General features: G+C 26.5%; 1 protein-coding gene across 1 annotated transcript in view; it reads right to left on the reverse strand.

Annotated features, from left to right (window-relative positions):
* Positions 1-5,315, reverse strand: part of LOC111042725 — a 49,537-nt gene extending 44,222 nt beyond the window's left edge. The window contains exons 1-2 of the mRNA XM_022327424.1: positions 5,109-5,315; positions 4,597-4,931 (exon numbers count right to left, since the gene is read on the reverse strand). Of these exons, the coding sequence (XP_022183116.1) occupies positions 4,597-4,729 (133 nt within the window). The 5' untranslated portion in view covers positions 4,730-4,931; positions 5,109-5,315. The remainder of the gene's footprint in view (positions 1-4,596; positions 4,932-5,108) is intronic.
* Between the last annotated feature and the right edge of the window lie 17,677 nt (positions 5,316-22,992).

Consider the following 22,992-nt stretch of genomic DNA (forward strand, 5'->3'; position numbering starts at 1 on the left):
AATTATGTCATTAATGAGATACCTAATAATTGTATTAGGTATATCTTATTGAATTTTTTCTAATAACTATTATACTTAGTTAAATAAGCAATTACTATGGAATAGCATTAATACAAATTTAAAATCAATTCTAAAATAAATAATCAAACTAATATTAATAAAATATCAATTATGAATAAACTTTTTAATTTTTAATTTTTTTTTATGCTACTTTAATCAATCAAAATATTTGATTATAATTTATGTTTTATCATCAACAATAACATAGTTTTTAAAATAATAGCTATAATAGTAAGTACATACAAATTAACAAAAACAATTTTAAAATTGCATAAATTATTCATTTAAACAACAAATATCAATAAGAAATAACAAAAAGTATGATACTGTGCTAAAACTATTTTGTGTTAATCAAAAATCATTATGTTACTACAACACATTAACAGAAATAATAGTTGCGTTTGTACGAGTATACTAAGCAAATTTTAAACCTTCAAATTTTAATTTTAATAAGTACCTGTAGCCTGATAAGGAGGTATGAGGATTTCTAAGAGTCAATTCTATTCCAAAAACATTAGAACCCCCCCCCCTCTCCTCTGCACACTTACTAGTTAAACTAATTTTAAAAAGTATTTTCTCCCTGCTGGACTTTGTAGTATATAATTATAGTTAAATAATATCAGTATTGTCACTGTCTAATGACGATTAAAAACAAAGTAAAGTACTCAATACATTAGTTTGTCGACAATTCGACATACACCTTTAATTTGGGTAATTTATATGAACCATTCAGCTCATTTAATAAGAACTATTAATTCTGCAACTATAAGTAATTAAATAGAAGTAAATCTTACAAGAGAATTTTTATATTTAAATAAAATTAACCTTTAAAATTATCTGAACTTTACACATAAACTATTGCTTGTTTATTAGGATTATGTTCAATAAACATAGATCTCACATAAATTAGTTACTTTGAATGTTATAAAAAAGACGAAAACCTAAATTTCAAAAAAAAATTATAGTTAGGATACAGATTTGTAAGACAAAAATATTGCAGAATGTGCTCATATTTTCTACATATTAATTATACATCAAGCATTTCATAAATATGCAAAGGATATTGATCATAAACATATCATATTCATATTTGTATTCATACAAATATTTGGAAAATGGTATGAACATTTTAAAGATGTACAAATTGTAAAGTATTTTTAATAATTTATTATGAAACAGTTGAAATAAGATTCAAAGCAAAATATAGGTTTGTATTTAGTATAGTATATATATATATATATTAAAGTATTGTAAACAATATTCAGAAAATGAAAAATTTATCTGGCCAACCTTTGGGTTATCTAAGGTTCATAGTAGTTTAATTAGCCCATTAAAATCAACATTTTAATAAAACTGAGCAAAATATAAATTATTTTATTTAATGTTTATAAATGCTGATTAGGTGCAATTGTCTAGCAAAATAATATAACTTTATTACATTTACATACAAGTTTGACACCAAGTTAATACTTTTTGTTTAATTGAATACTTAGCTAATGAAAATTTTACAATTAACCTTCAGTAATGCATGTGGTATCATATCACATGGTTGCAAGCTGCCCGAGGTAATTTTTTCCATTGAAGTATCTAATAATAATATTTTTAGTCAAATTGTAATAGTTAAAAAGTTTATTTTTATACTAGAAATTATACAACATTTTTTTAAACTCTAATTGAAGTAAGTATATTAATTGTTAGATTAAAATTAATTAATTTTTTAATTTTTGTGAGCTACACTTGAAAATTATAAAACTATATTTAAATATTTTTGTGATTGTACAATAATTACTAAAATATAAAATTACTCAATGAAGTAATGAGTATGGAAAATGCACAAAATAATTTATAGCATGTTAAAAATAGAAGGGGGTAAATAGTTACACGCCTGTCACCAAAGGTTAACATTTTATTTCTATAAGATAATCATAAAGTACATAATATGTGTAAACATTAATTTATTATTGGGTAACTAACCAAATTAAGCATTTTGTCACATTTTATAAGTTAGAATTATGAAGGAACATGGAAAATTTAAAATAAACATTAAAATTTATAGCCAGCCCATAGATAGTTAACATATTTTTGGAGCACATTTGGTTTTAAGTACCCAACTCTTTCCCAGCTTGAAATATTAAAAAATGTCTGATGAATTATGAATCATAATCTTAATAAATATTTAATTATGAATTAAACCACAATTAAAACAAAACAAAATAATTGTTAAATTTATAAAATGGAAATTATTTTATGACTAATTAGGTGATTTAAATAATTGCTGCTTGCATAATATCTAAGCATCAATTAACTTATAACTAAACCCATGTAAATAAATATTAATTAGTTTAATTCATATACCTAATATTAATCAATCATTACTTATCATTAATTATAAGTTATTAATACTTATTATTCCTATATACAAATATGTATACATACACGTTTATAGATTCTTTTTTAAAGTTAGTTTCTTATCTATTCTTCATAACTGTCAAGACAATTGTGATTAGAATTTAATGATACCCGACCTATGAGGTCTAATATTATCGTACTAAAATTTAATCTTGGAAACTGTCATTACACAATAACCAAGCATTTCTATTTAATAAATCTAATAAATACATTTTGAAATAAATCAGAACATATTCAAAGACAAATATTATCATATTTATATTTATTAATAATTATTATTTTAACTCGTAAAATGTTAATTGTGTGATAAAATTTGACCTACAGTGTACTTGTTAGTGGAAATTGACAAGATAAATCCAAACTATTAGATGTAAGATTTAAATAATTTTAAAACTATAAAATATTAAATATTATAACAAAAATTAACATAGATAGTTGATAAATTCTGCTTTGTCCTGTTCTTTATATATATTATATTATACATAATTTATAGGTAAAGTTCAGTAAAAAAAAAGACACCAGGTACCTAACACACTGTACAAGCCAAACAATCGCAGTTATCATCATAAATATTACAATGTAAGGCGGTGTACACTGAAATCCTATAAGAACTGTTTGTTAGTTTGTTACACGAATAAATAGTTTGAACTATGACAATCATTTTGTATGGCAAGTGTAAATAGAAATTTATATTCATTTCTATTCATTAATTATCAAAAACACATGTGTAAGCAAAACATTTCAACAAAATGTTTTTTTTTATATTACATAAGCACAATAATGTTTTCATGAGACTATAAAATAAATATCACTATATTATGATAATTTCACATATTATTTTACTTACATTTTTAGTATTATTAGGTACATATAATACTCAAGACCAAAATATAATTAATACCTATGATGATTTCATTAATTTTCTAATTTTTATTTATTTTCAAAAACATATATTTAGATAGGAGACATGTGTACCTACTATTTTCAAATTAAATTGACTTTTGAAATGATCTAATAGTAATCTAACTATTAATAGATATTATGCTCAGATTATTATTAACATTCAATACATTTTAACAAATTTGAATCATATCAAAATTGGATTATTTTTTTTTTTTTAATAAATAGGCTAACTAGGAATAAATCAAATAGATTTTAATTAATATAAAATGATTTATCCATATTTAAGAGAATAAAAAAATAAAAAAATTTTAATGAATACCGGGATAAATACTTAGTTTATATTATCTACCTACCTACCTACCCCAAAATATTTATTTAAATTATATTTGACTATATCCATTCACTAATACATTAAGACATAGGAAGTCCTTGTACATATTTCTGATATTTCTTTACTTAAATATTTAAAATCATTCATACCCGATTCCTCATCCAATAACAATAAAATAAATAGATCCCCAATAGTAAGCAATGTAAGCTTAAGAATTGGAAATCGACCAAATAGATAAACACATTTCATAACGGTTTTTGTCAGTAATATTTGTATTTAAAAATTAAGCAAAGTGATACAATATTTTAAATTGTAATAAAAACAATGTATACCTTCATCATATATTTTTTAGCAATTCGATAGTTAAGAATAGATTCAAAACTACATAGGCAGGTACAGACAACGGTAGAGACATAATTTTTTTTTTAATGTGGTTCCTATTATTTTGAATTTTTAAATTCTCAAAAAAATAAGGGAGGCTAATAATACCTATTGTATTTTGTTGTTGTGTATGGTGAGAATATAACAGGCTAGTGCTTTTAAATTATTAAAACCAAACTGTAGGTATATTGGTCGGAAAGGCTGATGATTTAACTCCAACAGGATTAAGCAAAAATATACATCAAGTACACATTAACACAAATGTAGGATATTATAATAATAAATTTTTTTTTTAAATCTGATAGTGGCTTTGTGCCAAAAGGCATCGCGAGTATAAAATTAATGAGAATTAGCAGAGTCTAAAATAGAATATAAAACATAAACATATTATTATATAATCGCGTGTGTTGATTTTTTTTACGCATTTATTTCTGTCGGTAAAACGATCTATTATTATAATTCGTTAAGAGTATCTATAAAAATTATTTGTGATATTATTAAGAATCACTCACTGACTACGTGTATCATGAACGATCCGAATACGACAAACCAGCCCCAACCACCGTCCGGGGGTAGTTTACTGATAACCTGCACCGACGGCGTCTTCTTTTCTGGCGGGTTCTTGGACCTCATTTTGTTGGCCATGGCTTCGATATTGAACTTATTTATTTCTTTTCAATAAAATCGGCGACAAGCCGTTAACGAAATCGTATCGTCAGACGTGAATGGTAGTGCAACAGCGTGATCGTACGTACACCATTTACTCGAGTGCACGAAAAGCAAAACCGTGGGCTGTCACCATTTGAAACACGTTTTTGAATAATCGGATAAGACACAATGCACCTACCTATCATGTTGGGAAAAATAAAAATAAAATGATTCATTAGACTTGCGAGATCCAATATTAAAAATCGTGATCATAAAATAGGTAAGTGTTTATGTTCAAATGAAAAAAAAAATCCCCGAAACCGTTTACCGGTACGCTAAAATTTGGGGGGAAAAAATTATTAAAAAAAGTAAATACTTCGTGTGCAGAGGCAGCAACAGCAGCAGCAATGACGACAGCCACAGCAAGAAGACGTCTCAACCGGAACAGACCACGACTCACGAGCCGGCCGATCAAACGCAAGACTGATCGAAGGAACGGATCGAGTTTGAACTAATATTACGAAAACGCATCGGCAGCCCTACCATCATTATTGTTCTACTACTACTACACTGCCGCTGCTGCTGTTCATTCGTTATCGCCGACAATCGACGACCATGTGACCGAGCCGACGATTTCGACGTTGCCGCTGCGCAACGCCCTACCGATGCGAAACGGACCGCACCGTTGGACTTTTATTATTATTATTATTATTATTATTACGAGCGCACCGTGACCGTGGATCGATCGTTGACGAAATGCTCGGGCTGATTACGTCTCTCACTCTATCCCTTCTACGCGGACGTTCATCTCATGGGCGACAACGTTGCGATACCGCCTTGTCGATCATCTCTTTCGTTCGAAATGTGCGTTTATTTTTCTCAACATTTTTGATCTGTCAACTTGAGACTGCGAACTTCAACATATTTCCCGCTATTAGATATAATACGAACAAGAATAATAACTCGTCTGGAACAGTTATCCGGGTTAAGTTTTCGAAAATTTGCGTCGCGCCAGTAAATAATATAATGTTTGTTATATTTACCTAACATTATTTCAAACACTATACACTCACCGGACATTATTCAAATAAACACCTGTTATACACTTATACCACATAGTACATGATATCGTACCGGTGTACATAGAATGTCGGACACGGTACACGGAAAAACAGCATGAAAATGAGTGATAACGCCACGTAGTACTATCGATGTTGGGTAACTCTGATAGCCTTTACGCGATAGTACGTTTTTATTCTTTCTATCGATCATAAAATTACAATATTAATATAACATATTATTTATATTACTATATTTATTATGTACCATAAATAAATATGTATACTGTTTTTAAAAACCGGAAAGAAAGTCGAATAATTTAACAGTTAGAAAACAATAATTGAATAATATAATTATTGTCCCTAGTGCAATTAACTCAAATATACAGATAGGTACCTTGCATGCGAATGGAGTTTGAAAAGAATTTTTTAACTAACGAAGCAATATGTGATCTGCTATGTTACGTACGTGTGAGACGGAGACAATAAAATAAATACCAGTATTACGTCCCCTTAAGTTTGTAACGATCTGCTGTAAAAAAATCATTGTGGACGAAAAAAGATTCTTTTTCAGTCAGCCTATGGTATTAAAAAGCATATTTTATGATATTATTGTGATTAAAGCAGGGACGGAAACCAAAAAAAAGTTTGGCGGTTTCGGTTTTGGTTTTTAAAACCGGTTTTTTATATTTAAGGTTTTGCTCCCCGGTTTTAATACTCAAAATAAAAGTTGTAGGTTTTGGTGTCGGTTTTTAAAACCGGTTTTCTTTTACAAAGGTTTTGGTCTTCGGTTAACCGCTCATATATAGGTAAAAAAAAAATTAAGTTTTTTTTTTGAATTTTTAATGCAACACCCTTTTAATTTAGGTTCATAATTGAATAACGTTTATTCACAATTTTTTCTCCTGGATACAAAGAATTTAAAATATCTAGAAAAAACTTAAGCCTTATAAAGTTATGTTATAACTAAAACTTAAATAGCCTTAAACTTATTATTTACAAACCAATAACGATTAGACTTGACATTTCATTAAGACACTAGGCAATTGTAATTTGTTACTTAAGGCTTTCTAGTTTATTACTTTTAACTTTTTGATAAAGTTTCATTCAAATACAATTATAAAATAATAACCTTTATAAACATTAAACAATATATTAAATGTTAAATATGTGAATTTTTTGTAAATGTCTCTCGAGGTTCGATGCATGCCTCCCAGTAAGATAAGTAGGGCAGCCTTCAATTAAACATTTTGATTTGTTAGAATCGTTATCGAATTTAAAATATAACTTTTCAACTGGATTCCGCTTGCCCATATTACCGTTTAACGTTTTAACAAAATATTTTAATAATAATTTAGTTACCTACTTGACATTCGCACGACAACTTAACGCGAATTGACAGTACGCACTGGTGTATTTCAAATAAACACCATGAAAATACGAAATCACATTATCACAAATCGTTATACCGAAAATTATTAAGCTAATAAACTGCAATGATAATAGTATCAACATTTAATTATTTAAGTTATAAATAGCTATAACTTTCAATACTCATCGAAAACCTTATGGCTTATATTATTGATAGAAAATCACAAATACCAATAACTTAAATGAATTAATATACGACATTAGTCATTACGACTATATACGGTCTATTATTAATTTGTACGTATATTTTTTTCCAATAACAAGTTATTGCGACTACGTCGGACACTAGGTATATTATTTATTAATAACTAATAACTAATAACTAAGAATTAATAAGTAACCAGTATTGATAAACTTAAACTAATCACTAAATCAATTAGATAGGTACCTATCAAATATTCTGAGAAATTCAAAATCTTAATCTATTGATCAATACCAGCATAAGTGCATAACAGACGGTGTTCACAAAACACGAAAAAATATATAGCAATATATACTAATTACTAGGTGTCTAGGTATATAATATATAATATTTACCTACCTAATAGTATAATAAACTTATATAACAAAATATAAGTGGAATTCAATTTATATTTATTATATCTACAGAGAATTATATAGTTTAACCGTTATATTCACAGAATATCGACTCTCGTTTTAATGTTTTATGTTCGGATATTTCTAAAATATTAAATAACATAATAGTATCAGAAATCATTTAATTTAAAAAACCGGTTAACCACTAAGTAAAAAAAACGGTTTCGGTTTTGGTTACCGTTCAAATAACCACGGGTTTCAATCTCGGACTTGAAAACCGCTCTCTTGTTTTATTGCTCCCGCTCTGGTTACGGTTAAGATAAATCATCAAAACCCAATATTAACCGGTTTTAACCGGTTTTCATAAAACCGGTTTCCGTCCCTGCTTTGAGCGAAGGGGGTAAGGGACCATTCATTGGCTGCACTTCAACAGTGAGTTAATAGATAGGTACTTGATATTTGATATTTGAATGGCTTTACTTGCCGAAGATTCATTTAACACTGATATTATATAATATTATTCTCATAACCAATTCATAATAAATCATAGAAAATAATTATAGTTGGGTACAGGCATGACTAGAAAAAATTACACGTAGATAGATATTGCTATGCGTTATTGTCCGGCATCGATTATCGAAATATGCAGGCAGCAACTGGCAACTACGGGAAAATAAACTTATATCTATAATTAAAGGTAATAATAATAATATTATGTAAAATGTAATATTACTATTGTAAAAATATACCTAAGCATTTAGTGAGAAATTAATGTATACAAGTATACCTTCATTAATTTTTGACTTTTTGAGTTCAATCTAAAAAACTAAATCGATTTTGCATTTATTATATTATAAATATTTAATTATAAATTATAATAATATGTATTTATATCATTTATTATTGACTATTGTTATTCACTTGAGAATCAATACCACTTTTACCTTAGAAAAGTATAAATTACAGGTTCATTTATAAAAAGGCAGTAGCTTAAAATGTATATCAGGCATATTACAAATATAATAGGATAGTCTGTATGAATATTAATACGTAATACATTACGTATATAAAGTAAAATAATATATGTAAAAGTTTCAATTCAATAATAACACTTAACTATTTTAGATTCTGACAAAGCAATAAATACATGTATTGATATTACAATAATGAGTTTTTGTTTTGTGTGTGTATACGATAAGTGTAGTCAAAATAATGCTTCAATTTTTAACTTCAGTATCTTCTCCAATGAGAAACTGAATCTATTCGGTGCATTTGTGAGGTAAAAATTAAAAATTCAGAACAATTTTCAAAAGCGCAGGGAAAAACAAAAAAAAATTTATGGAAAAACTTGAATTTTTATGCTAAAATGGCTTTCGATAAAATCGATTTGGTTTTTCGTATAACTCTAAAAAAAATTGGCTTAGATACATTAAATTCTTACTGAATGTTTATATAAACAATTTGTATACACCATAAAGGGTTTTAAAAATATTTTTCCTCGTATTGAGCTATTTATAGGCATATGAATTTATTATATGAATTAAAAACAAAGTTAAATCAACAATATTTTTTATGAGCATCTAAAGTTCAGTGAATTTTCGTCAAAAATAATCTCGAAAGTTTTCAAAATATTTTGAGTTAAAAATTCATACATTTTTTTACATCTAAAATTTGAAAATGTAACACGATTCCTTATAAGTTGGTCTACTTTTACCAAAAAAAGTATATTTTAAGAGTATATTCACTCGATTTTTCATGGAAAGATTTTCTTTTTTAGTAGAAATTTTCTTATTTGGTAATTTAAAAACGAACTTCGAACTTGAAATATAAACCACATATTTGTTTTATCATTTTCTATACTTGATACAATGGTTAAAATATGTTGACAAGTTTTGAGCTGTTTACTGACATTTTCAGTTTTCAATTTTTTAGTTTGTTTTTTCTGTAAATATAGTAATAGTAATAGAAAAAAAAATTACTTTAAACACAATTATATCATAAAATATACTTCGTAATATTAAATGCTGGCAGATCGTTTTCGGTTTTTTTTTTTTTTTTGAAGGAAGCACTAAAAATAACTAAGATTGATATTCTTAAATCAAAATTTAACCTTTAAACATATTTAAAAAATAACTGCTTATGTATTTTTATATTTTTTAATTCATTTAGAACAAGAAATAAGTTATGCTGAATCGTTTATACTATACACCTAGTACCTACTAAGCTTTTGGATCGAAAAAACCGTGCAAATACATAAAAAAAATACACACCATAGTAAAATCAATAAGTGTAAACATAACGTAGTTTTCCATTGGTTATTAATTTTGTATTAACTTTGCTTAACCTTGCATAGTTTCATCATCTAAACTCTAAAGTTCTAAAGACTGGAATAAAAACTAAAAATATTATCGTTTTTCGATAATAATATGAAATTTTAATTTTAATGGGAGCTTATAATCAAATCTTATAAATGCCATTATTTGTGTACTAAGGTCAAAAAATACATAAATCAATAGGTCAGTATATTATAAAAATATTAGACACGATAATCTGGATGAAAAAAATTACATAACTTTTCAGTATAGTCTCATTAGACTTTTATTAAATATTTTATATTTATTGGTGAATTAACAACATAATATTGTATTACTATACTAGTGGCCATTTTCACTTATTCATGCTCAGATCAATGTATAGAAACTAATAGGAGGAATATAAAAAACAATTCATTATTGATATAAGGCTAAAATAATAATTTAAACCAATAATGTAACAACTCTACACTTTATTTAAAATCAATGTTATGTCCAATGGCCATATAGATGCTAGATGCAGAGAAAAAAATATAATTTTATAGAAATAAAGACTATAAGTACCATAGTATTATAATGATATATCCAGTGGTGATCATACTCTGGTGTCCCCCTCCCCCTTTCTTGATATTTTTTACCATAATATAGTAAGTATTATGTATAGATGCTTAAAACTTTATACAATTAAAAAATATTTTGATGTTTAATATTTATACATATTATCACCTTTCCCATTGTAAATATCTAAGTACGCCACTGATGGATATTACAATTTATAATATTTTGACAGTATTTATGTGTGCACTTAAAAATTATATGTTTCAATAACATATTTTGTTTATTCGATATAGGTAGGTACGTAAACTTGTGCACGCTGCCACTCGATCTGTGGTCGCATTAGTTTCACTTTAATGGACGTGTCAGCAGCAAGGTAAATCTTCATTCTTCGTGGACCTGCTTGTGATTGCACATATTTTATATATTATTATAGTTAACGATTGTGTTTGAATGTACTGCTTACTCAATGAACTACACTTTTAGGGAATTTCATCTACCTATTTTTATTGAAAATAAATTAAAACTGAACTACATAATACGACTTTAGGTAAGTCGTAATATAATTTATGTGTTCCAACACTTCGGCTTGTTTTACCCTCATTTCTGACTAATGACCATATATGTATATCTTTAACAGGTTTGAATTTATTCACTTTTATACATTTTAACACTGTAGGTACACTTTGGCAATTTGAAATTTCCAAAAACAAAAACATTAATTCTTAAAAAACATAAAGTGGGATTTGGTATCTACTTAAGAAAATGCAAGCAGTTCTTAAAGGTCTATTGAACGGTGTGGGAGTGAATCTTCTTAAAAATATTATTTCAGGCTCAGGCATGCCTAAAAACTGCAGTCTGTAATTTTTAAAAACAATTACTTAATTCAAATTGTCTGATGGTCGATGAATACAAAATAAGTTAAGAGTCACACATAAATCGATAAATTACTTATATACTTACTTTATTTTAGCAGGATATTTGAAGAGTTTCATACACAATTTCTCTAATAATTGTTTTTACTAGACGTCTAGACAGAAGCTGAGCTTGTTCAAACGAAAAAAATTAGAATTGCGTTATAATTTATTGTTATCTATATTCAAATCACAAGCCAACCAATTCATAATAATAATGCCATATGATATGTATTGTCTAAGAAATGAACCGCAAGAACAAAACTATTTTTCTCAGAGATATCTAAAATTTGATACAAATCCTTTTTAAGGAACGGTCTTTGAAAATATTGATTTATATAACAATTAAAAAATATTTGTGTACGTAGTCTCATGAGTCATGAGTATGTTGGTAAAATTAAAGTTGGCCTTTATCCACTAAGGCATTTGTTTAAATCGGACGTCGTGACAGTACCTACTCGTATAGTAACCTGACATAAGTGGAGGAGGATAGAAGGAGGTTCAAAATATATTTTTTAACTACCGAGAAAACCATCACGTATTTTCTGAAAAAACTTAAAGTTTTTTCTAATGGCTATTTATGAACTCCTCCCTAAAAGCTACAAACGTTTGTTAGTCAACGGTGACAGTACATATATATATAATGTATAGTATAAATTAGTAGTGTAAGAGTGTAACCGACAAAAATATTTGGGTGTTTGCAGTTTAAACTTATTGAGCAGTATCTTGATCGAATTATTAGTTTTTTTTAAATAATATGTAAAAAAAATTTTAAAAAACTTGAAAATGAAATACAAAGTTGCTTATAAGTGGTTGCTGGTGGAAATTTAAAAAAAAATTCTAGAGTAAATCTACAGCAATATTTTATGAGAGTCTGAAGTTAAGAATTTGACAAAATTACCAAAATCATGAAAATTGAAAAATTATTTTGTGTTAGAAATTCATAAAAAAATATCTACCTATATCTAAGATTTGAAACATTTGTACGAGATTTCCCTTAAATTTTCTTAAATTTAACAAAAAAAAAAAACAATTTTTGTAGGTAGTTAAAAATTTATAAAATGTTCAATTTCTATCGCTAAGAATTGCAACTTTAAATCGAGGATTCTTATTAATACTCCATACTGTATAGCCAAAAAATCTGATAAATTTATAAACACAATTATTATTGTTTACAGACATTATAAGTCTAAATTTGGACGATATTACATATTAAAACTTAGAGTAACGATTTTGGTTGTTTTGTTGTAATTTTAAAATATTATTAGTAGGTACAAGGGTTAAAACTTTTAGAGTGCATTATTATATTGTATACCAATACACACAATGAAATTTTCAAATGCAATTTTTTTTTTTGCAAGAATTAATTTAAACTACTTTATCTAGGTATAATGCCTAATAATAAAATTAATTACTTAAATCATAATATTTACTCAGTAATATTATAGACTGGCAGACCGTCTTCGCTCAGGATCGTTTTTCGTACCAATACAATTATCATTTAATTTAATTCAAATTTAAGACATCCATTTCTGTAACTCTCTAAACATCAAATGTACAACAAATCGTTACCCACTCATCTGTTTTTTTATAGATTTATATTTTATAGACACCACAATAAATTAAAAAATTTTATATTGCAAACTGGAATATAAATATATAATTTACCATTGTTAGGTTAGGGTGCAAAAATGTTGTAAATATGTTGATGATATATTTTGTACAAGACCCATTTATAGGTTTGCTAACTTTATTTAAACTCTTAAATAGTTAAATCCACCACTATAGGTAATTAGAAGTCGAAATATAACTTTGCTTGATAATGGTTTATCTTTATTATTACATAAATATGTATTGTTAATATTGTGTACCTATTTGTGCATCACTATAATATAAGTGCGTAGGGTACTTTGTTTTTTCCTATAGGTGCCTAACGCCCTATATCTATACTATACTTTATATTCTATAACATTAAAATCTACAATTTTAGGCATAGGCTTGAATTGATTTTGAATGTTTAAACTACAAGGGATAAAATATTAATTATTCGTATATTTCAAATTAAACAAATTATCATAGTGTTTTTAATTATAAAAATAAAATTGCCAACTTATTATTAACTAAGGTCTGGGGGACTAGAGCGTGTGAGTTTGTTATGTGAATATACTGAACGAACAATTAAAATACAATTAACATTAACAATTGTTAATTGTTATTAATAATGATAATATACTCGCACAGCTACTACGTTATTTTTTTTATAAAAATTCTAAATAATATCATATTGCTTCCGAAGCAAACTAAGCAATAGCCATTACATATAGCTGTTAACAACTAGAGCATTTATTATTGACAATGATTTATTTTTTGATTGATGACTGAATATAACAGTATCACATATTATTATAATACATCACAGGAATGTCATAAATGTTTCTTAGAAACGTAATATAAATAGCATGCGTATGCAGTAGTTGAAGTGGGAGGGGGGATAAGGTGGGATCCCTCCGCTTTTTATAATTCACATTTTCCATCTATCAAATTTTGAAATGTTGTAGTTTTATTTCTATAAATTAATATTGATAAAAAAATTTCGCTGGATAAAAAGGCTAGAAAAATGAATACAAGGTTTCTCAGAAGTTATAATATTAGTACAATTGAAAGTTCAATTTTTGTTAAAATCCATCACTATCACGAACATTTGCAAATTATTTTTTAGTTAAAAATGTATTTTATGTTCAATTATTATGGCTAAAGATTGACAATTTAATATGAGAATTCTCATAAGTATTTCATTGAGTAACCAAAAAATCTAAAACTTATATAAACAATGTCTTATTTAATATATATTTTAAGGTCAAATTCGGACGAAATTAGATATTTAAACCGAAAATAACGATTTTAGTTATTTTTTTAGAATTTAAAAATATTAAAACATTGGCTGACTGTTTTTGCTTAGAATTGTTTTTCGTATACAATGATGGTATATAATATATGATTAATATCTTTGAATTTAAATTTAACACATCCATTACCAGTGAACTACATGACACCCAACTGCCCGCCTTTTTGAAAAAAGCATAGTGTAAATTTAGATTCATAAATAAGGATTTGTCCAGCTGTATACATTTTTAGAATTTTTTGAAGATTATCATACTTTTCTAACACTGTTTAAATAAACATAGTTTTATAATTTAAATTATAAAAAAGGGGAGAGTAGGTAATCGCTTTGCTGTACTGTTATAAGTGTCGAGTGTAGCTCGTCATTGAGGAGTATAATAACTAATAATTATATTATAAATATAATATTGTATTCAATTTGAATAATTAAATTGACACATCTTTACGATAGCAATACTGATCCAATACGGATAAGAAAAGCGATTCTAAGTGAAAACGTGCCTACACGAAAAAGTCAGCCTACTTCACTAAGACTAAAGTACCTACATTGTATATTTATATTTGATATATTCATATTGCTATTAAAGTGTTTTATATTACTATTAATATCACAGTAGGTTGAATTAATGTTTGCTATCATATTGCATTTGAAAATGTTATTGTGTGCATGAAATATAGTAATAGGTTAGTAGTATACATTTAAAATATGAAGTAGTCACGAATATACATAATATTTTTAATTTACAACAAATTAACTAAAATCATTATTCTTCTTTAAAATATCTAATTCATCCAAATTTTAACTTAAATGAAACTAAAACGAGAACAATTTTTTATGAGTGATTTAATGTAAAAATGAGTTTTTTGGGATGTGGGGGCAATGCCCCCACGGGTCTGTTTGTCATCAAATATTTGAGCCCCCCTCAATATTTCACAAGATCTCCGCCTATGTGCTTCAATAACAACTTATGAAAACCTGTATAAATGTTACAATCTTTTTGAACAATAGGAAAAAAAAATGTAATGAATTTATTGAAAAAAATATTAAAACTATTGAAAATGTCTACAAATTCTTAGTCAAAATATTTTGAAAATTTTATAGTGAATAAAAAATAATCAAATGAAACTTATAAGTGAAAATATCAACTATTATTTGAGGTTATTCATTTTTGAATTACACCAAAAACAAAATTGTTTTTGTCAATTTTTTTTTTAGTTACCCTGGTGCTTAAAAAATTTTAATAAATATAAATATTTTACTTTTGATTCCTAATTAAAAGTAGGAATTTAAAGTACCAATTAGATATAAAATCACAAATGATTGTAAAAACAAAACATTCTTCGCTTAGAATCTAAAATATTGCGAATAAATGTGCAAACTTTGTTTAGAACAACAATATTTATTTAAATTTAAAATATCGAATTATTAATATCATAAACAAAGTTTAAAACTTAATAAATTTAATCGTAAAATATTATTGACAATTTTGAACTTTTCATAACCAACATTTATTATAGGTATACCTACATTTAACCTATAATGATTTCCACCAAAAAACATACCTAATATTATTATTATAACATAATCCAAACAGACTGTAGTTTACAGACCATAAAAACTTTAATATTACACTAAAAACAGTAAAAACTCCTATAAACTCACAACCATAACAGAAACTTGACAGATTATCAAAAAGTTGATAAACAAATTATAAAACAACTAAAACGATGTCTGTGACCTTATTCAAACTTGTACAACCTCAGATGTGGTTGAGATCCCATAATTAATAAATTCTCCTCTAAAATATGCTTTAAATTAGAATATGTATGAAGTACGAAGTAAAATAATAACAAGTGCTCTGCGTTGATCGTTTCGCAAATAACATGATTTAACGGTAAGTACATATTGTAACAATGTATATAACAGAATTATAAGCTTGAAAAAAACTCATGAAAAGTATAAAATTAAAAAATTATAGGTTAAGCGGTTTTTCAACATATTTAAAATAATTTATTAATTTGTATAAAAATTGTAATCATATTGTACGTTGGTGAACAATAACAGTCCAATCTGCGTCTATAGTACCTATATACATGGGTGGATAGGCCCATCGGGAAATCGGGATTTTCCCGGTAAGCTTCCATAAATATTATACTTAGAGGCCCCAATTACAAAAAACTTTATAAAAATAGTTAAAATATGAAAGTAAATTTGTATAATATTAGCGGCTGTATATAGCATTAATATTTGTAATATATTTTGAATACTCCATTAGGGCCTACTGGCCTCTGTAACTCGTCGATCTCCGTATAAATATATATCTATTTTGTTGTATGTACCTACTTTTGTACTTAAACTAAATGAGGTATAAAATGTAAATATAAGTAAATATAATCGAAATATAACCGAATAACAGAAATAAACAACTATAGTAAAAATTAATTTTTCGATTGTGATAGCTAAGTATGACGTATCTACTATCTACGTTAATATGCATATCTTTGTATTTAAATAAATTCGATTTGTTCTATTTTTAAACAATGCGTATTTATGTGAATATCTAAAATATCATTTTCTCTTGCATTAATATTAATAAACAGTATAAACTATAAAGTAAGCAAGTACAATAATATCAATTACCTATTCTTACTCTATGCTCTATGGACTATGGCAGAGGTGGCAAACCTTTTGAACACTACGTGCCAAAAATGACAATTTTTTTCGGGCATGCCATGAAAAATATTTTGTTATATTCGATATGGTAAAAAAAATTATCGTAATTTTATTGTATAATTAGTGTATTAGTATAAACAAGGTTAGTTTAGGTACATACAATTCTAATATTATTATTTTGTTAATTATTTATTTTAAAATTGTATTTTTAGTAAATATATTTTAGTTTTTCACCTCGGGCACTTGTGCCATGGATTTGCCATCCCTTTACTATGGTATTATATAGTATTATTTAATATTTTATTAGGTTTTATTTTTTTTATTTTACATTTCCTATTTGGCTATTGTAACTGTGGCTTTTTGCTAATTGTATTTTAATTTATTAAATTATCAAATATATGATAATCATTAATTATGTCTAAACGAAATTTCGAAAGTGGGGCATCAAAAAGGAAAAGAATGGTTCAAGATTTGTTAAGTAAATGTGCCAACGATAAAATTCAAAAGTAGTTACATTTTTTTTGTATACAATATAATTTAGACTCTAGGTACATGTGGGCATGTGGCCCTAATAAATATATCCCGATAAAGAAAGTACGCATCCACCCATTCCTATATAGCTATAATAATAGCTATATATATTATATTTATTCGGTAGTAGCTGCCAGCTGGTACCTAATATTTAGTTTTAAAACCTTTTAGGTTTATTTGACCAACAGCCTAAAATCTATTAATTTAAAATTTATACCATTTTAAACTGCTGTCTGTATACTTGATCATTATTAATTTTATATGCAGTAAAGTGATTCCCAGTTATACCTTCAAAGGCTGGTGGTCTCCTTTCTGTAGTCTGTTCTGTCGCCTGCCTACTGGCTATATAGTGCCTATAGAAAGAGAGAGAGAGAGGGAGAGAGGCTATGGCCAGGTTCTAACTGGTGATGACATGTGTTGACAGCTGACACTACCGCTTCATTCCACTCCACTACTCCTTATATTTAGTAGGTTAAAAAAACTTCTTTTTTCTATTAGGTACTAGTCTATTTTATGCGTATTATTATACAATACCATACAATACCATACAACTATAAACAATTTTTATTTTTATTAATTTAAAAAATACATTATTCTTAATATTTATTTTAATAATTTATAGTGTTAGCTAAGATAATTTTTTTTAATCATTGATAGTATCATTATGTGCTAAAATATGTAATTGAAATTTGATTTTAAATGTTTATGCTTGTTAAAAAATTAAAATCTAATAAATTGTAATAATCAAGGCTATAATCGACGTCAGTGTGTGTAATATAATTAATAAACGTTGTTATTTGTTTTAGATTATTAAATATATTATTACATAGATTCTAAATTAATTAATTATAAAGACGTGATATTGGTTGAACCTAAACATATTTAAGTAATTTAAGATAAAACGATTTTTTCCCAATCATATTTTTGTTGTTGATGAATATTTATATACAAAAAAAAGTACTCCAGTAAATCGTTTGAGAACTGTCTAACAAGACATTGTTAAAAGTCCATCTTTAGTGTACAGTGTATGTTTTATTTATTGCTTATATGTACAAGACATATTTAAAAATAAATGGTTACCAGCTGTCATTATTAAAAAAACAGATTTTCCGAGATCTTATATTATTAAAAACGAAAATGGTAGATTGGTGAGACGAAACACTAAGTTTATTAAGAAAATTGCGGACCATGATGAGGTGAATGAGTTTGATGATGAGAATAATAAAAATAATAATAATAAAATGTTAATGTGTAATGTGAGTAAGTCTACAATAGTGTATAGTGTATACAATATAACAGCATAAAGTAGGTAAATGGAAAATTTTGAAAAGCATTTATCGAAAAAAAATATTTTTATAGCGAATAATTATTCAACATTTAGCTATGACATCTTACAAGTAACGAGTGTTTGAACATCACTTAGATGATGAAACAATTGTTAATTACTATTTTCCAACATTTTTTTATCTCAATATTCTCAATTAGTTGTGCATATAATAATTACTATCAATTATAATATATAGCCAGATAGACAACAGTTATATCAGTAAATCACATTGAATATTCAATACATTAGCAAAATATAATATGTAGTCTGGTAGTCGTAGATTATTATTGAATTTAAAAATTACCAACTTAATTTATACTTGATGAAAGCATTAAAATATTCAACACAGCACAATGCCAATAATGCCATAATAATAAATATATACTTACTACTGAAGGTTATAATATTATTAAATATATATTGTTACTCGTTTGGTATTTCAAACCATTACATTTCTAAAAATGTATTACTGGAGTTCGTGGGGCATAATATTTTTAATAGCTGTATGGTATATACAGCTTTTGTCTATATATTAGACCTACATTAGCTATTAGGTAACTATTTAATCTCTGGAAACTAGGTAGAAAGTGTTTGTGTTTTTCGTATTAACAAATACTTTAAATTATAGTATTTGGTATTATTGATTCTTATTTTATAAATTTTTGTTACAAGTAGTTAGTATTCATTATTATAGATTGACGTATCTCAGTATCTTTAAAAATAAAAAAATAATAAAGTATATTCGAGTGGCGATGGAACTCCGCGTTTCATGTTCTACAGTTCGTAAATCAGTCATAATACGATTTTTTTTTTAAGTAAACTTTTGAGTAAACTCATTATTTGTAAGAAGCAAGTTTATCTTTACTATTACCTAATATAAGCATTTTTTCCTAAACATATGATACTAAAAACGTCCACAAAAAATGTCCCTAACAAAAACATATTTAAATATAAATATAATATAGATACTATAAAGATCTCTTTTAAAAAAAAATTCGAACAATATATTGCTAGATTATTCCATTTACATTCTTTATCTATGTCTAGAGTTTCAAACATAATACCTATGTAACTAGTAGCTACCTAATATAATATAAAACAAAAAACGTTTTAGATAAAATTCCATGGTAAAAATAGACTTACAAGACGGTAGGTACCACTTATCACATATTTTTAGTGTGATTTTATAATAAGGCAAATATTTTATTACAAAGTAATAAATCATAATAATAAATATTTAATAATCTTCATTTTTGCACGTTGCTCATTGCTTTACTCTAGATACTCTATATACAAAATTAAAAATTAAATAAACATAAATGTATACAAATTTATTTTATACATTATATTACATATTTATATTTTCTTAAACCACCTTTCAGCTATAATTTCCGATTTTAAATTATGGTTGACTTATTTTAATAATAAGTGTGTAAGTTAATACCTAATTAATATTTAATGACACACCATTGTGCAAGCTATATATTGATTTTAATTTGGTAAACCCATACTATTTAGTATTTATATTTGAATGTTCAATGAATGCCTCTTTAATTATAACAAGGTATTAATATTTTAAATATGAACTTTCAAATCTTATTGATCCACGGGTACCTGAATTAGAACTCACGATTAACTTTGGAAAAGTGTAAGAACATTGGTTTGATTTTAATTTGATATTTTACTCATTTGACTTTAAAAACTTTAGTATTTCTAAAGAAAATTTGATTAGATGGTTAAATATTAATTATTACTATTATTTTGTCATAACTAAGCAAAAAATAATGTAGAATATTCGTATAATTCGTGTATATTTACTCATACAATTTACAATTACTTGGTAAATATTTTAAAGAAAATGTGCCTTTTTATGGTATAAATGATTAGATATCATTTATTATTGTTAGTAATTTATTATGAAACAATTGAAAGGGCATCAATATTAAATTATGAATTTATTATTGTATAAAATATTTTGAAAATTATAAGTACATTTGTTTATCATTCATTCCTGATTTATGGAGGATAATTCATGGAATACACCTTATACTTTTTAATAGAATTTTAAAAAAAAATGTTGTATCAAGTCACATCATTTTTTTAAATATGGCTATTTAAAGTTGTAATCCGAGTTTTAATGACGGCATGTGATAAAAACTATAAACCATGTTAATAATTGGAATGGGTAACTGGCCAAATTATTAATTAACAATAAGTGATAACAACAAATTTCATGAGGGAACTAAAAATCAATGATATACGTTCATTAATTACGTCAATAATATTATATTACTGTCGTCACCAGACATCAAGACTGGGAAATAATTTTGAAATACATTTCGTCTTTCAATCAAGTAATCAACTTGGTTATTTTATCATTTAGCAAAACAATATTGTTTTTCTACTATAGTTGTTTAATGAATACAAAATGTTAACATAAATTATTAAAGTTCAATTCTGAAACAAATTGGTCTTCCCAATACACTTATTATTGGAACACCGGGACGTATTGGTAACCCATAGAATAGTAGCCTGTCGGGTAAACGTAAACCGGTATGAGTTGCGAACATACAGACATTTTTCTATACTACCTACGTACTTGAAGAAATTTATTTATGTATGCAATGATTTAAATTTAAATTGGCTTATCAATGCTAGTAAAAGGAAAATTTGCATTTCGTCCTTGTATTTACTTGACAATATTCGAGTTGATTTTCCTTCGAGTTGCAATTATTCACAAGACGTATCACATTATATCAAAGTTGTTTCTTGCTTAGTTATTTATTATCATTACCGTAATAGTTGCGCTCTCTAACGACCATGGTTGTCACTGTGAAGAATGCTACAGTCAGAGTAGATGTACTTGGTACATAATTTTAGGCTGAAACAAACGAGAAACAGTCGTATACGGTGAACATACAATCATAGGCGTAAATTGGAGGGGGAGAGGCTCCCCTCAAACTTAGTCGTAGCCCCCCAAAAATCTAGGACATACCATTTTAAAATGCTTTGTTGTAAATGTGTACAGTTTGTATTTTTAGATTCTGACCGGGACTTTTTTAGTCATTCTGTTGTAATTCGGTTCAAAAACAGCCAAATTTTACATAAGTATATTTAATATTTTTCTAGCATCACTCATTTTCTATAAGAATAATATCAATTCAACTTACCGACTACCGTATTAGTAATAAGTAATAAAAATATAAAATATCCTAGACTGACATACCGTCTTCGATCAGAATCATTTTTCGTATAAAATGATATCATATCATTGAATTCAAATTTAATACAATTCATTACAGCGACCTTCTAGATACCTAAAGCAGAGTGACATCCACTTACCCACTTTTTTAATATTTACACAATATTATATATTATGAGGCAGCCATGTTAATTATAAAATATAAATTATCGCTGATATATTTTAGAAATAAGTGTATAATTTTGACGCTAAATGATTTTGAATTATTATTTCAATGTTTTATTATTGCTATCACATAATCGCCACGATACATTTAGGTACTTACGATATGAATTTTGTATTTTTGTGGCACAACTGAACAAGCATTTTGCTATTTTGTAAGGTGAGTGATAGTGTACAGTATTTTAGTAAAAAAAATGTAATACAATTATGAAGAAATATTTAGAAGGTACGATAATATGAATTATGATTGGTGGGAGTGTAGGGGCAAAGCCAACACGGGTCTGCTCACCTTTAATATATTCAGCCTCCAAAGTCAAAAATTAAAGTTTCTCCTATGCCTACACAACACGCAGTGGCTGTACTTTTTTAATGTCTGTGTTTGTTCATTTTATTCGAAACTTTATTCAAGACACATAATACTCGTATTATACTGAACACGTTTCGTTCTGAAAACGGTTTAGTTACTGAGCCACTTAGGAAGGTACTTATAATATTTTCAGACACTCACTATTACGCAGTTGACAGTAGTGCAGTACAATCTCAATAATTATCAAATAAAAGTGTATAGGTATAACTTGTATAAGGTACATCGGCAA

The sequence above is a fragment of the Myzus persicae genome, unplaced genomic scaffold, assembly GCF_001856785.1.
Source record: "Myzus persicae strain clone G006 unplaced genomic scaffold, MPER_G0061.0, whole genome shotgun sequence".
Classification (NCBI taxonomy): Eukaryota; Metazoa; Arthropoda; class Insecta; order Hemiptera; family Aphididae; genus Myzus; species Myzus persicae.